The sequence below is a fragment of the Electrona antarctica genome (assembly GCF_951216825.1).
Source record: "Electrona antarctica genome assembly, chromosome: 7".
In the NCBI taxonomy this organism is placed as follows: domain Eukaryota; kingdom Metazoa; phylum Chordata; class Actinopteri; order Myctophiformes; family Myctophidae; genus Electrona; species Electrona antarctica.
In genome coordinates this window covers 12,513,222-12,528,235 of record NC_136812.1, presented here as the reverse complement: position 1 = coordinate 12,528,235, position 15,014 = coordinate 12,513,222, and the positions used below count along the sequence as shown (strand labels likewise).

At 43.8% G+C, this 15,014-nt stretch overlaps 2 protein-coding genes across 2 annotated transcripts in view; one reads left to right on the top strand and one right to left on the bottom strand.

Moving 5' to 3' along the window:
* atp11b (ATPase phospholipid transporting 11B) overlaps positions 1 to 15,014 on the bottom strand; it is a 206,604-nt gene that overhangs the window by 30,257 nt on the left and 161,333 nt on the right. The window lies entirely within an intron of this gene.
* The window catches only part of LOC306926738 (phosphatidylinositol 4,5-bisphosphate 3-kinase catalytic subunit alpha isoform-like), a 43,096-nt gene that overhangs the window by 4,981 nt on the left and 23,101 nt on the right, over positions 1 to 15,014 (top strand). The window contains exons 4-11 of the mRNA XM_079506145.1: positions 104 to 313; positions 1,258 to 1,352; positions 2,026 to 2,181; positions 4,269 to 4,514; positions 6,822 to 6,907; positions 7,321 to 7,426; positions 12,995 to 13,147; positions 13,372 to 13,506. Of these exons, the coding sequence (XP_079362271.1) occupies positions 104 to 313; positions 1,258 to 1,352; positions 2,026 to 2,181; positions 4,269 to 4,514; positions 6,822 to 6,907; positions 7,321 to 7,426; positions 12,995 to 13,147; positions 13,372 to 13,506 (1,187 nt within the window). The remainder of the gene's footprint in view (positions 1 to 103; positions 314 to 1,257; positions 1,353 to 2,025; positions 2,182 to 4,268; positions 4,515 to 6,821; positions 6,908 to 7,320; positions 7,427 to 12,994; positions 13,148 to 13,371; positions 13,507 to 15,014) is intronic.

Here is a 15,014-nt window from a genome sequence, read left to right as displayed (position 1 = left end):
CTGTACACACCTTTAAAACTCTATCAATGTATTTAGTTAAATAATTTAGTTCTACTTATTAAACCCACCCTGATGTGTACTGTGCTGCTGTGTGTTGTGTAAGGTTTCGCCATTGGAATGCCGGTGTGTGAGTTTGACCTGGTGAAGGACCCTGAGGTTCAGGACTTCAGGAGAAACATCCTAAACGTGTGCAAGGACTCGGTGGAGCTGAGAGATGCCAACGGGCCCCACAGCAGAGCTATGTACGTCTACCCGCCCAACATAGAGTCAGGCCAGGATCTGCCCAAACACATCTACAGCAAGCTGGACAAAGGTAGACCACAGCTTCCAGCGTGAAATTCCTCTACTAAAACTATGGCGGAAAATGTTTGTCGACTACCTTTTTTTTAATGATAAAAAAACTAGACTAAAATGTTAGGGAGGGACTAGTGGAGAAGAGATCCAGTGTAACTAAATGACAAGTCATTTGATGTTTGGTTGAGCTCGGGTGGTGCGCTCTAAAAAATAGCAGATCTACAGGCTCACAACGCGTTGCAGAGCTTATAGATTGGCAACTCAGTGTAAAATCAGCCATTACGACGCCATCAATGCCTGCCAAAATACATTTTTGTCAACTAAATCAACTGAAGATTTGTCGACTAAATCTCTGCTCTTACTCAATATAGACGTGGACCTGCAAAATTGTCTACCTTTCATGAACCTTGATTGTTACTTAGAAAAAGTAAACCAAAGACAAAGAGAGCAGAAGGAATGTAAATAAGCAGCAGGCACTGGAGCCAACTAGCCTCCTGAACAGTTAATCAATGTATTGATCCATGTTTTATTAAGACAATACTTTCAGAAGTAGCATAGAGTCATCATTATTACAGTCACAGTCAGAGATAAAGATTTTCTTTTGTTTAGCTATCAACACAATGTAGTTTTATTGATTTATTTTTCTCCTTGCTTTCTCAAATGGCAGAGAAATTGACGAGCAAACACATTGTTTTGTTTCCTCCATCTTTATACCACAGTCAGCAGGTTTATCAATTTATTTATTTTTCCTTATTACAATATGCCGTTTTGTGAAATTTGCTGAGTGCTGATCCTTAATGAGCTGCTGATGTTAATGGATGGAGTCTGCTGTCATCCCTTTGATATAGATGCTTGTTTGTTTCTTTGTATTTTACAACTTGAAGCTGATTTAAGAAAAGTGCTAGGTATTAATATAATTATTTCTCACTTGTTTTCTCATCTCCTATGTGTCCGTGTCTGCAGGTCAGATCATAGTAGTGATCTGGGTGATTGTTTCTCCAAACAACGACAAACAGAAGTACACTCTGAAGATCAACCATGACTGTGTGCCTGAACAGGTCTGGTAGAATTAACACTGATAATAAGTTTAAAATGTTTCTGTGGTGTCCACTTAACAACAGACACTGCTGTGTTAGGTGGTCAGCTGGGTGGGCCTTGTGCATTTTCAGGGCATGTTTATTTGAATGAACAATCGATCGATTGTGTTCTGGCTTCAGTCAGTGAAACTAACAGTATTCCTTAACCCATTTTGACCTGAGATCAGATTCTAAAAATGTCTTCTACATCCTGACAGTTTTCTGAAAAAGCTATGTTTCTATGTCCGTCGTTCTTCGATTTTTCAAAAATAGCAGATCTACAAGCTCGTAGCGCGCCACTCGGTGGTGCGCTATGAGCTTGTAGATCTGCTATTTTTCAATAGCTAAAGCATAACGTAATGCTAACACCAAAAGGGGTTCCCGCCCAAAATGGGTTAAGTTCCTATTTACTCTTATCACAATAAAAACAAATGTTACATGAAACATATACCACGACTTTGATTATGCATTATTAAAAAATATATATAAACGTTATAAAAGTTTGTAAAATCATAGTGTTTTTTTTCAAATTATGTCGGCCCACTTGCAATATCCCACCACTGGTCCCTCAACAGCGGCGCTTGCCTTGGGCCGCTGTTGAGAAACAGCGGTTCAAGCGGTATGTCGTTGTGCATCCTGTCCTATACTGTTGTAGGTGATCGCCGAGGCCATCCGTAAGAAGACGCGCAGCATGTTACTCTCCCCGGAACAGCTGAAGATGTGTGTCCAGGAGTACCAGGGCAAATACATCCTCAAAGTCTGTGGCTGCGACGAGTACCTGCTGGAGAAATACCCCATCAGCCAGTACAAGGTACTAGGGAGGTGAAATGCCCCATCAGTTTGTGTACTGCAGCCTCTGCCTCAGCTAATGGCTTCACGTTGCGGCGTTCAGAGCAGTGACGACGACTACGTGGGGGCTGCGGGGCTCGAGCCCCCTTGATGATTTTAGGGGATTTCTAGTTTTTCTACAATTCGCGCAATTCTCGTCTTGCATTGACTGTGTATACAATCGCGCCGCTCTAACCATCCAAGTCTGGCACCTTAACACGTCTGTTTTTCTCACTGTCCGGGGCGGGGGTGGTGGGGGGTGGACCGCGTTGCCTGTCCCTTGTACACATGCAGATCAGGCATTGAAATGCTAATCTGGGTGCTTAACCTGCCAGGTATGTGTGTGAGGAGCTGATCACAGTCACAGATAGAGGGAAAGTGTTATATTTGGCCTATTATTTATGCTATATATTATTGACCGCGTCTGTGTCAGTCTCACAGTCACAGACATTGCGCACACGAGAGAGAGGGAGAGAGAGAGAGAGCGTGAGAGAGAGAGAGAGAGAGGGAGAGGGGTGCTGCGTGTTAAAAAATAAATAGGCTACTCATCTTTGTGTTCTGTTTCACCTTATTGCTGCGTGACCATCACAGGGAAAAGCAACAAGGGGTTTAGAAGCGAAAAAGTCCGTTGTGGAGAAAAGGAACTATAGCCTATGCACTCCTCACACAGTGATTAGACTACTAATGAGTGACAGGTGATGCGGGGAGGCGGGGCGGCACGGGCCCCCTTGAGGATTATGAAAACTATTCGTCCCTGGTTCAGAGTATGGGCTATTATGTCGTTCAGACTATGGGTTTTATGGGTAAGTCTCCCATTGGCCTAGAGGCAGCCTAGAGACAGCCAACGATGAAAAGGTTTCCTACTAGATCGCTACTACGGTTGCTAGTAGAGGTAGGTGAACATGTGGTCCAGTCGCTTTTCAAGCAGCTGGAAAAACAACACTCACTCCCTAAATGTGGAGTGCTAGCAGACAGTTCACTCCATGGTAAAGATACACACACAGTATCACTGTTTCCTCATGCCTCATTCCTGCATTCACTTCAGTCAGCAGTGGAGACCCCTCCCCATCCATTGTCAGATTGTATTACACACACACACACACGCACGCACGTGCACACACACACTACAATTTACAATTTAGGCATTTAGCAGACGCTCTTAATCCAGAGCGATTTACATTAAGCAAGAACAAAAAAGCATGGGAATACATCACATATGTAAAATGCATTTATCAAGAAACATGCGTAAGCTAAGAACGTAACTAGAACATATCTATATAATGACACTATACATATAAACTATACATATATGCTTTACTATGCTGTACATATATACTATGAAGTGCTATGACTACATACAATGTAATTATTGTGCTGTCTACATGCACAATAATTCTCACACACTCACTCACACACACTCTCTGACACGAACATCGGCACATACACACAGTGCATGCAAAGCTCCAGTATCGCTGATGGACCATTTTTTCCTCACACCTTCTTGCTCTCGGTCCTGTCTGTGTGATGATACCTCTTTCCCTGGATGTGTCTCTTACTCCAGCATAGCTGTAGTAGTTGTATCACATCGCAGCACACCACACCACACCACACCACACACACTCACATCCCCAAATATATGAAATACAAACAACATATGCACACATTGGCTGTAATTATAAAGTCAATGACTGCACAGTGTGATCCTCTGTTGACGTCCCTATTCTTGGCATGTCATAATAGGCGAACATTAAAGAAACATAGTAAATCTGCAAAAGTAGCAGTGGCAGAAATAGCACCCGGGATCCCAGTTCATGAAGCATTTAGGATTTAAGTGGTTAATGTATGCATGTGTAACTCAAAAACCAGTAGAATTTGTACATTCTCAGATTGAAATTACGCACGCACGCACGCATGCACGCACACACACACACTGCTCTTTCCAAAACATTTTTAAAACTGTCCGTTTCGTACCGCGTTTCCTTGAATCGCTTAAAATCTCTCTCTCTCGCTCTCTCTCTCTCTCTCTCTCTCTCTCTCTCGCCCTCTCTGTCTCTCTCTCTCCCTCCCCAGTATATCCGTAGTTGCATCATGCTGGGCAGGATGCCCAACATGATGCTAATGGCTAAGGACAGCCTGTACAGCCAGCTGCCCATGGACACGTTTGTCATGCCGTCCTACTCCCGGCGCATCTCCACGGCGACAGCCTACATGAATGGCGAGGTCAGCGCCAAGTCGCTGTGGAGCATCAACGGCACGCTGCGAATACGAGTGCTCTGTGCCACGTATGTCAACGTCAACATACGGGACATAGACAAGGTGACAGCTAGAGCTGCAACTATCCAATAACATACGGGACATAGACAAGGTGACAGCTAGAGCTGCAACTATCCAATAACATACGGGACATAGACAAGGTGACAGCTAGAGCTGCAACTGTCCAATAACATACGGGACATAGACAAGGTGACAGCTAGAGCTGCAACTGTCCAATAACATACGGGACATAGACAAGGTGACAGCTAGAGCTGCAACTATCCAATAACATACGGGACATAGACAAGGTGACAGCTAGAGCTGCAACTGTCCAATAACATACGGGACATAGACAAGGTGACAGCTAGAGCTGCAACTGTCCAATAACATACGGGACATAGACATGGTGACAGCTAGAGCTGCAACTGTCCAATAACATACGGGACATAGACAAGGTGACAGCTAGAGCTGCAACTGTCCAATAACATACGGGACATAGACAAGGTGACAGCTAGAGCTGCAACTATCCAATAACATACGGGACATAGACAAGGTGACAGCTAGAGCTGCAACTGTCCAATAACATACGGGACATAGACAAGGTGACAGCTAGAGCTGCAACTGTCCAATAACATACGGGACATAGACATGGTGACAGCTAGAGCTGAAACTATCCAATAACAAAGCATTTATACCATGCTTTTTTATATGAGCAAATCGACTAAAATACTCAAATGGATTTTTTAATTATTGATTGAATGTGTTAGTATATTGGACTCCACGGTAGAGGTCTTCGGGCTTACCCGAGCTCCGAAAATACCCGGGGTCCGAACCGACCCGCAGCCGGTCCCGGTTCCGTTTACTAGAAGTGACTCCCGGGTACGTTCGGAGCGGATCCCGTGTGCCTCGGTGCTCGGGTAATGACTGAAACCCGAGTGGACCCGGCGATTGGCTGTCCCAGCTGTCAATCACCCCCCTATTTTCCTTCTCAAGCCCAGAGCCATAGAGTAAGACAGAGTTACGACATTGAGGGGGCAGAAAGCAGTCTATGTCGAAGAGCTGCCATTGGACTGGCCCCATGAACATGAAGTGAACAGAGTTGTCGTAACTCTGTCTTACTCTATGGCTCTGCTCAAGCCATGCAGTGAGGAAGTAGGCGCTTCTTACAAAGTTATATTATATTGTTGATATTAACGTCAGCGTAACACTTTGGTAAATGGTTCAAATTTTGGTAACAACCATGGTGCAACATCAATTAACGGTGGATTAGCAATGGCTAAGAAGAAAGATTACACACACATGGATTTTTTAATTTTATTTACAAACTGCGTCCACACTGCAATGATTGACTGGGATTTACGTGGCGTGTCATTCACGTTAATGAGCATGTAGCGGCGCCGCAGCACCACCAACAGCGGATTACGTTTAGGTAAGAAAGAAGTTAATAATATACTACAACTCTAAGAGTTGTAGAGGTCTTAATAATAACGGCATTCGGTCATTTCGGCTACTCAGGTTGTGTGGGTTCTCATATTCATTATCATTGACGGTTCCGTTCGGGCTGCAGTTCCGACACCCTCGGTGCTGTTCGGGCTCGGAGCCAGAATTCTAATAATAGCAGCTGGTATAGTGGGGAGGCATTTTCTCCGGTTCTTATTCGGTCCGAGTTTGTCAAATTGGACCCGTGAAGACCTCTACTCCATTCTCTACGCCATTGTGTTTATGTGGGCACCGGTTTCTATGATTGACTAATCCTGCTTCACCAATTAATGTGGCAGCGTGTGAGACGATTGAGATAAGCATGAGACTCCAAAATCTCAGACAACGAGTGGGCATGTATAGTATACTCAACTTGCGTGGCACCCATCACTTCCGGGTCGGGCGGATGTGGCTCTTCTTCTTTGTCGCACATTTCACTGGCACTAGCCTCACGATCCCGTCTATGGTAACAGCATGGAATCGGTTAATAGTACACTGCATTTGACTGTGTAGTATAATTGCGAACGCAGTGAGCACTAACTATGAGACCTGTCTGTCTGTGTGTGTGTGTGTCTGTCTGTGTGTCACGCTGTAACACCACCCGCCCGCCACCAGAGGGCGCAGCTGTATCACACACAAAACACACACACACACACAAACACACACACACACACAAAACTTAACTTCAATTAAAAAAAACTTAACTTAAAAAAAAACTTAAAAAGAAAAAACGTACAAAAAAAACACTTAAAAAAAATAAAATAATAATAAAAAAAAGATAACTTAAAAAAAAACGTAATTTATTCTAATTGTTGTTATTGCAATTTACGAGCTGCGTTCGCTTTGCGCGTCTTACTTGTCCTTTTCATTGCCTCTATTCTCTGCCTGTAGATCTATGTGAGGACAGGAATCTACCATGGAGGAGAGCAGATGTGTGACAACGTCAACACACAGCGAGTGCCTTGCTCCAACCCCAGGTAATCCTTCAGCACAACTGCCATAATAGTCAACGCAATTTCCCTTTGATCCACTTAAACCCCAACACACTGCATGAGATCCCCCAGGGCTTTTCCCTGTACACCACAATGTATTCACTCATTGTGAGCATGTTGACCTTAGTGATTAGATAGTAGAGCTATTTTGGCTACATGTTCGCACCAGAATAGGGACACTATAGGGTTCATGTGGTTAATTTTAGAACCACTGATCTAAACAATTGTTTCACCTCATGCCTGTCTCTGTCTGTCTGTCTGTCTGTCTGTCTGTCTGTCTGTCTGTCTGTCTGTCTGTCTGTCCCTCTCTCTGTGTGTGTGTGTGTGTGTGTGTGTGTGTGTGTGTGTGTGTGTGTGTGTGTGTGTGTGTGTGTGTGTGTGTGTGTGTGTGTGTACAGGTGGAATGAGTGGCTGACATATGACATGTACATCCCAGACATCCCCCGCGCTGCCAGACTCTGTCTCTCCATCTGCTCTGTCAAGGGCAGGAAGGGGGCTAAGGAGGTAAGGTACATCCTGTATACAAATTGAACCATTTTGTATACTGTCAGAGTTACAGACTTGTAACCTGTAACTTGTTTGAGCGCTTTTGCCACAACAAGTACAGGTAAAGGGTTTTCTTCTGTGTGGTTCTTAGATTTTCACAAGCTTTTGCCACAAACTGTACAACCAAATGGTCTCTTAGCTGTAAGCTTCATACGCTATGTTAGGAAACGGCTTTCCAGGTTGTATCATGTAACACAAAGTTGACTCTAACGTATTTAGATCTCCGCTTTAGAACTGCATAGCGACTGACTGCAACATTGTAATGACGTAGACAGGTGGTGAATAAAATACTAGTGAATGAAAGCGTAATACAATGCCAGAACAGCATTGTTGTTGAGTCTCGTCTCTAGTAACAAAGAAGTCAACAACCATCAATCCACAAAAAACCATTAGAGACCAGTGGTTTTCAAACTTTTACATATCAAGGCCCATTATTTATTCAGCATTTGAGCCACGGACCACCATTTGATGAGATTAGTGTCTCCCAAAAGATTTTGTTATCGTTCGATAAGATTTTGTCCACAATTCCATGCTGTATTGATGTTGGTACCATTAGGAGAGATAACAGGCGCAAATAGACCCGGAAGGGTCCATTTAGTTACCAAATTTACATCAGTGACCTGTGGACCACCTGGAATCACCTCAAGGACCACTGGCGGTCCCCGGACCACTGGTTGAAAACCACCGTTAGAGACAGTAACAGGTTATTCCCCTATTTTAAGTAGTGTGTTTGCCTATCACTCACACTCACAAAGCAAAAGCTTTTAAGCACCTTGTTCAGGTCCAACTCATCAATCCAACTCATCAATCCACTTAGACATCTACAATGCCCTTACTTTAAAATACCAAAAATCTTTAACGAGGTTGGACGGAGGTCTTTCATACCCATTTGATTGGAATAATCTTCCTCTATCTCTTAGATCGATTTCATCCTTCAGTTGCTTTAGGACATCCCTTCATTTACATCTTGACTCACCTTGTTTATGTTTTTAAAGTACCAGTTATAGCACATTCACCGATATAATTTGCACTTTCATTCCTCTGTTGCTTAACAGCTGATGATGTGGTGGTTGGTGGGGTGGGTGGGAGAGGTTGAGCAAGCTGTATGTATGTATGTATGTATTTGTATATTGTCTTAAGTATCTTGTCTGTATGTTATGGGTCCCCCTCTACAATGAGATGCTGCATCTCAAGGGGCTATCCCTTCAATAAAATCTTTACAAATCTTTACAACCATGGTTGTACAAGAAAAGCATGTATGGCCCCTTACCATCATTTAGGTTGAAGCCATCGCCAGCAGTTTCTAAATGGTGAATTTAGGTTGAAGCCATCCCCCAGCAGTTTCTAATTGGTGAATTTAGGTTGAAGCCATCCCCCAGCAGTTTCTAATTGGTGAATTTAGGTTGAAGCCATCCCCCAGCGGTTTCTAATTGGTGAATTTAGGTTGAAGCCATCCCCCAGCAGTTTCTAATTGGTGAATTTAGGTTGAAGCCATCCCCCAGCAGTTTCTAATTGGTGAATTTAGGTTGAAGCCATCCCCCAGCAGTTTCTAATTGGTGAACTTTGGTTGAAACCATCCCCAGCAGTTTCTAATTGGTGAATTTAGGTTGAAGCCATCCCCAGGCAGTTTCTAATTGGTGAATTTAGGTTGAAGCCATCCCCCAGCAGTTTCTAATTGGTGAATTTAGGTTGAAGCCATCCCCAGCAGTTTCTAATTGGTGAATTTAGGTTGAAGCCATCCCCCAGCAGTTTCTAATTGGTGAATTTAGGTTGAAGCCATCCCCCAGCAGTTTCTAATTGGTGAATTTAGGTTGAAGCCATCCCCCAGCAGTTTCTAATTGGTGAATTTGTTGAAGCCATCCCCCCAGCAGTTTCTAATTGGTGAATTTGTTGAAGCCATCCCCCAGCAGTTTCTAATTGGTGAATTTGTTGAAGCCATCCCCCAGCAGTTTCTAAATGGTGAATTTAGGTTGAAGCCATCCCCCAGCAGTTTCTAATTGGTGAATTTAGGTTGAAGCCATCCCCCAGCAGTTTCTAATTGGTGAATTTAGGTTGAAGCCATCCCCCCCGGCGGTTTCTAATTGGTGAATTTAGGTTGAAGCCATCCCCCAGCAGTTTCTAATTGGTGAATTTAGGTTGAAGCCATCCCCCAGCAGTTTATAAATGGTGAATTTAGGTTGAAGCCATCCCCCAGCAGTTTCTAATTGGTGAATTTAGGTTGAAGCCATCCCCCAGCAGTTTATAATTGGTGAATCTAGGTTAAAGCCATTCCCCAGCAGTTTCTAATTGGTGAATTTAGGTTGAAGCCATTCCCCAGCAGTTTCTAATTGGTGAATTTAGGTTGAAGCCATTCCCCAGCAGTTTCTAATTGGTGAATTTAGGTTGAAGCCCAGGAGTTGGTAGGCTGCCCACGGCCACCTTGACAGACAGTGAGTAATGACAGTCAAGCCTCTTTCAGTGTCAGTTTACTTTTCACCACTGTCTGTTCCTAAGGACGCAGGATTCCTTTAGGATATTTAGGCTTCTCACATGACAGACAGACAGACAAACGGTTGGTATCGTGCGGTTTAAAGTGGTAGTAACTTAAGTAAACTAAGACAGCAGCCAGTCGCCTCATAGCAGATCACCTTCACGATGCTATTTTTAATTCAACACCGACACGTCGCTAACCCATCCACTGTATGTGTGTGTGTGTGTGTGTGTGTGTGTGTGTGTGTGTCCTTGTTGAATGGGTGCCACAGTACGGTATCATCTTTGGTTCTGTTTAATTACTAATCGGTCAGGGGCACTGGTGTCAGACTGCCTAGAAACACAATCGACAGAGAGGATTTTTTCCATTCAAGTGCGAAGGAACTAAATCCCTTTAACCTGTATTGTCTGACAACGCTGTTGTCGGGCAGAAACCTCCTTATCTCTATAACTTAACCTCTCGTGTTTTACTACTCATACATTAACGCCCTACTAATTGATCATACTACAGCGTCACACACAAAAGCATCAAAAGTATAGCAGATCCACGAGCTCGAAGCGACGCATTTTGAGCCTGTTGATCTGCTACTTTAGCTATTTTTTAAATTTTGAATCCTGAAAAGTTTTGGACATAATAACGTCTTCACCCGACAGAGATGAAAAGTTAAACGGTACCGGAGCCATATGACAGTGTGTCTATTGGTCTCTATACTGTAGGTCTTAATCTCTAGCTTTGCACCATTACATCTAGAACAAGTTTGAAAACATTTCAACTTGCTGATAAAGTTCAATAACCACATTTTTAAAACCAGTCAAACGTTATTTTAACCAATCTGCATGGTGAAGTTTAGACGGATATTAGGTTCTTTCTGAGCTTGCTTATGATCCTTGATGACTATTTATTTTTGTTTTGTTTTTGGCTTTATTGATAGTTATTAGTGAAGACAGACAGGAAAGTGGGAGGGAGAGAATGGGAGAGACATGCAGCAAAGGTTGTCATGAACGGGAATCGAACACGCAACACGCTGTCAGGCCAGAGCCTATTATGTGGCATGCGCCTGGACCACTTGGCCAGCGGGCGCCTCCTTGATGACTATTTCGTTGCGTTTGATGTATTACCTTGTGTTTAATTGTTCTTGCTTACTTCTTTACAAATTATAAAGTATGTCAATACAACTACTACTATAACTAGTACTGTGCATCTGCAACGGTAGGAGGTGCTCCTCCCTTTATGTTCCATGGAGACATTTAGACCCTGGCGTCAGGCAGGACACCTACTGGTTGACAAGTAGTACTGCCTGGAGCTCATAGGCGCAATACCGTCCTCTCGCTGAGCGCTGATTCCATCTTGTCTGAGCGGTAGCTGGTACATGGTGGACCGGCCCGGGGTTTCAATCTCGGGTAAAACATAAAACTTAGGGATTGCAGTTTTAATACAATACATTTCTAAATAAATGAGAAAATCTCTATAATTTCTTCCTTTATATTCACATCGCATAGACGCATATTCACAACATCGCACAAATTGTCTTGCAAAGACTTTACAATAAAGACTCGTCTCTAAAGAACATTTTACCTTGCACATTCCAGGAGGAACCGAGAAACATCTCAATAACAAAGAGCTTAGTCACGTTTTACACAGATGGTCACGTAATACACAATTATGCTCCCCGACTTAACAGTTAAACGAAAGCTTAGTTTTCTGTCTACTCACTTATTCTGTGTATGTGAGATGTATGTGATAACGAGTGTGTGTGTGTGTGTGTGTGTCTGTGTCTGTGTGTGTGTGTGTGTGTGTGTGTGTGTGTGTGTGTGTGTGTGTGTGTGTGTGTGTGTGTGTGTGTGTGTGTGTCTGCATTCAGTAAAGTATGTCTGCATGTGGGTCTCTGTGTCTATGGGGCCTTAGTTAGCAGACACCCTGGCTGATTTATCGGACGGATCGATCAGCCTCCTCTTTGGCAGGGAAAACCTATAGCCAGAGAAAGGTGTGTGTGTGTGTGTGTGTGTGTCTGTCTGTCTGTCTGTCTGTCTGTCTGTCTGTCTGTCTGTCTGTCTGTCTGTCTGTCTGTCTGTCTGTCTGTCTGTCTGTCTGTCTGTCTCTGTCTGTCTGTCTGTCTGTCTGTCTGTCTGTCTGTCTGTCTGTCTGTCTGTGTGTGTGTGTGTGTGTGTGTGTCTGTGTGTGTGTCTGTGTGTGATCTATCTACGCTGGGCATGGATACTGTAACTGACACCAGTCATGGCTGTTCTCACCTGGTTTGACCCGCTGCGATGAGCTTGGGGTAGCGGATGCTCTTTCATGCCTCACCATAAATTAAAGATAAACACTTCTACGCTAGCCTTGGTTCCAGTGCCTGCTATAAGTAGGTGCTTTTTGACCAGCTGTCGTCATGTTACTCTGTCTCTTTCTCTGTGTCAATGATTTACTTACACGGCTGCCTCTTAGTGAAGACTCAGCCTAAAGATTAAGATGTTATCGCAAACGTAAAATAATAGGGCATGTTCAGTCTGTCAAATTCTACTGTAGGGAACGGGATTCATTGACAGGGTTGGTTTACTCATTGAGTTTTGTGAGCGGAAGGCGTTACCGCTGTTGACGTAGATTTACGCCAAGTCTAATCCAGCAATTAAGCGCCGATGACGTACATGTGGTATATTCAGTGGTTTATGATAGATTGCGCTCTTCACCAACGTATGCATGGTTCTAGGTTGCTAAGCAACAGATACAACAGAACATTTACCGGAAGTTTCCCAGATTGAGTTTTTGGTCAAAACAAGCTTTATTGAATGGCCCATAACTAAAAGAACCGACGATCGCGGCCACATATTTTGTTTTCCGTGTGAAAGAAAAGACAATCGTCTGTCACAACAACACACAGCGTTATCCTATATCCGGTTCACGTCTCGGGCTTGGGTGGACCTTCAAAATAAGGGTTTCACTGAAAAACACTGGTTTTGGAAGAATTCATTAACGAGTACCTGGCAGTGTATGTGTTTTAAGAGAATCTTCACGTAAACACAGCTCCTCCATACCCCTCTCCCATCCTCTCCTCCCCACAGGAGCACTGTCCCCTGGCCTGGGGGAATGTCAACCTGTTTGACTACACCCACACCCTGGTTGCACACAAGTTGGCCCTCAATTTATGGCCGGTTCCCCATGGCCTTGAAGACCTGCTCAATGCCATAGGCGTCACTGGATCAAACCCCAATAAGGTACTCACTCACAAGTTCATGTACCATGTTGTTTTAGAACCTAGTAAGTTAAATATTCACAGAGTTCAGTTATAATAAACTGATGGCTGTCTCTTCTAAGCACATTATTATATTATATTATTTTAGATTAGATTATCCTTCGATAAAAACAAATAAACAGACATACATTTGAAGAGCTAAACAAACAGAGACATCAGCCATTTGTTATATGTTTTTTTTTGTAGGAAACCCCGTGTTTGGAGTTGGAGTTTGACCACTTCAGCGCTCCAGTGAAATACCCAGACATGACCTCCATCGAGGACCACGCTAACTGGACCATCTCTAGGGAGCTGGGATTCAACCTCAAACTCTCTGGACAGGTAAATAAACACGCTAACTGGACCATCTCTAGGGAGCTGGGATTTAACGTCAACCTCTCTGGACAGGTAAATAACCACCGCTGAGCAGTTTTTGTTCAGCCTCTAACTTCTGTAGCCTACTGAGGAATCTTCTAAATCCTAACAGTTTTCTGAAAAACCAGTGGTTCTCAAACCTTTCCATGTCAAGAAGCCCCAGAACGATATGTAATTGGCCGCCGACCCCCATCTGAAAATATGTTGTTCCAGGATCCTCCAGAAGCAAAGATTTGAGCAAAACATTTGCTGTGAAAGAATATAACACATTTTCACGATTTAAAAAAAATAGATCATAGATCAAGATCATAGTGCGGCAGTCAGTGCCGCACTATGAGCTTGTATATCTACTATTTTTCAATAGCTAAAGTTTAAAATAAGGTGGCACTATGAGCTTGTATATCTACTATTTTTCAATAGCTAAAGTTTAAAATAAGGTGACACAGATGCGTTCCAGGTCTTAATGGGTCAACTCAGTCGCTCACTCATCCCATTACGCCAGGCTGGCGCATAGGGCCAGCAACACAGTCCCTCCCCCTCTTTCTGTCTGTCTGGCCATCTTCTCCACCATGCTCTGATGGTGGTGTTGGAGTTCCTTTTTGACCATGTTCTTGACCGCTGGGCAAGGTGGCGAACAGAGTGCGCTAAGTGGGTCAGCTCCGGGGAACTGATCCTCAGCAGCAGTGTCTCTTGTCAGGTGACCAGGCGCCACCAAATCAGTTACTTACAGGCAAAGTGACAGACCCTATGGATTACGTTAGGTAATGAACTGGTAAAATGCTCTAAGTGATCACTGCAGTGTCAATTACCATTTCAAGAGGCCTGGCTTCAAGCTCCCCCTTTTGGACCAAGGCCCCAGTGAAGCTCTCCAACCAGAGAGCAGACCAGAGCCTTTTGTGGTGGTTCTGGAGAACTGTGGGTCCGACCAACTCTATACCAGGCACTGCACTCCCTGCAGGGGTGTGGATCGCTTGTGTCGAATGTGAAGTCGGAGGGTCAAACGGTTCTCGAGTTACGTGCATTACACACACGCACACACACACGCAGACAGAGACGAGGCGCATTTATAGTTAGACGATGCACCAGGGAGTTCCACAAGAGCCGGCAGCCGGCTAAATAGCTGACTACTGCACTGGTGGTATTGGCCGGGGATTTTTGTATTAAACAAAAAAAACTATCAGCCTGATATAATGCAATATAAAAGAGGCAATAACTAATACCTCAGTGTAGTGCAATGTTTTTCATCACCTGTTTACCCTCAATCCTCATGTTGGATATCATAAACACAATCCAACATTGTGGTACATCGATGATTGACTTTTATGCCTATTGTCTAGCAACTGACACCACTTCCTTCATTTCACACACTGTTGGTTGGTTGTTTGGTTGGTTGGTTGGTTGGTTAATGGACTTATTTTATTTTATTAACACGGTTAGGCGGGGTCTAACAATGTTGTCAGACAGAAATGGGCATG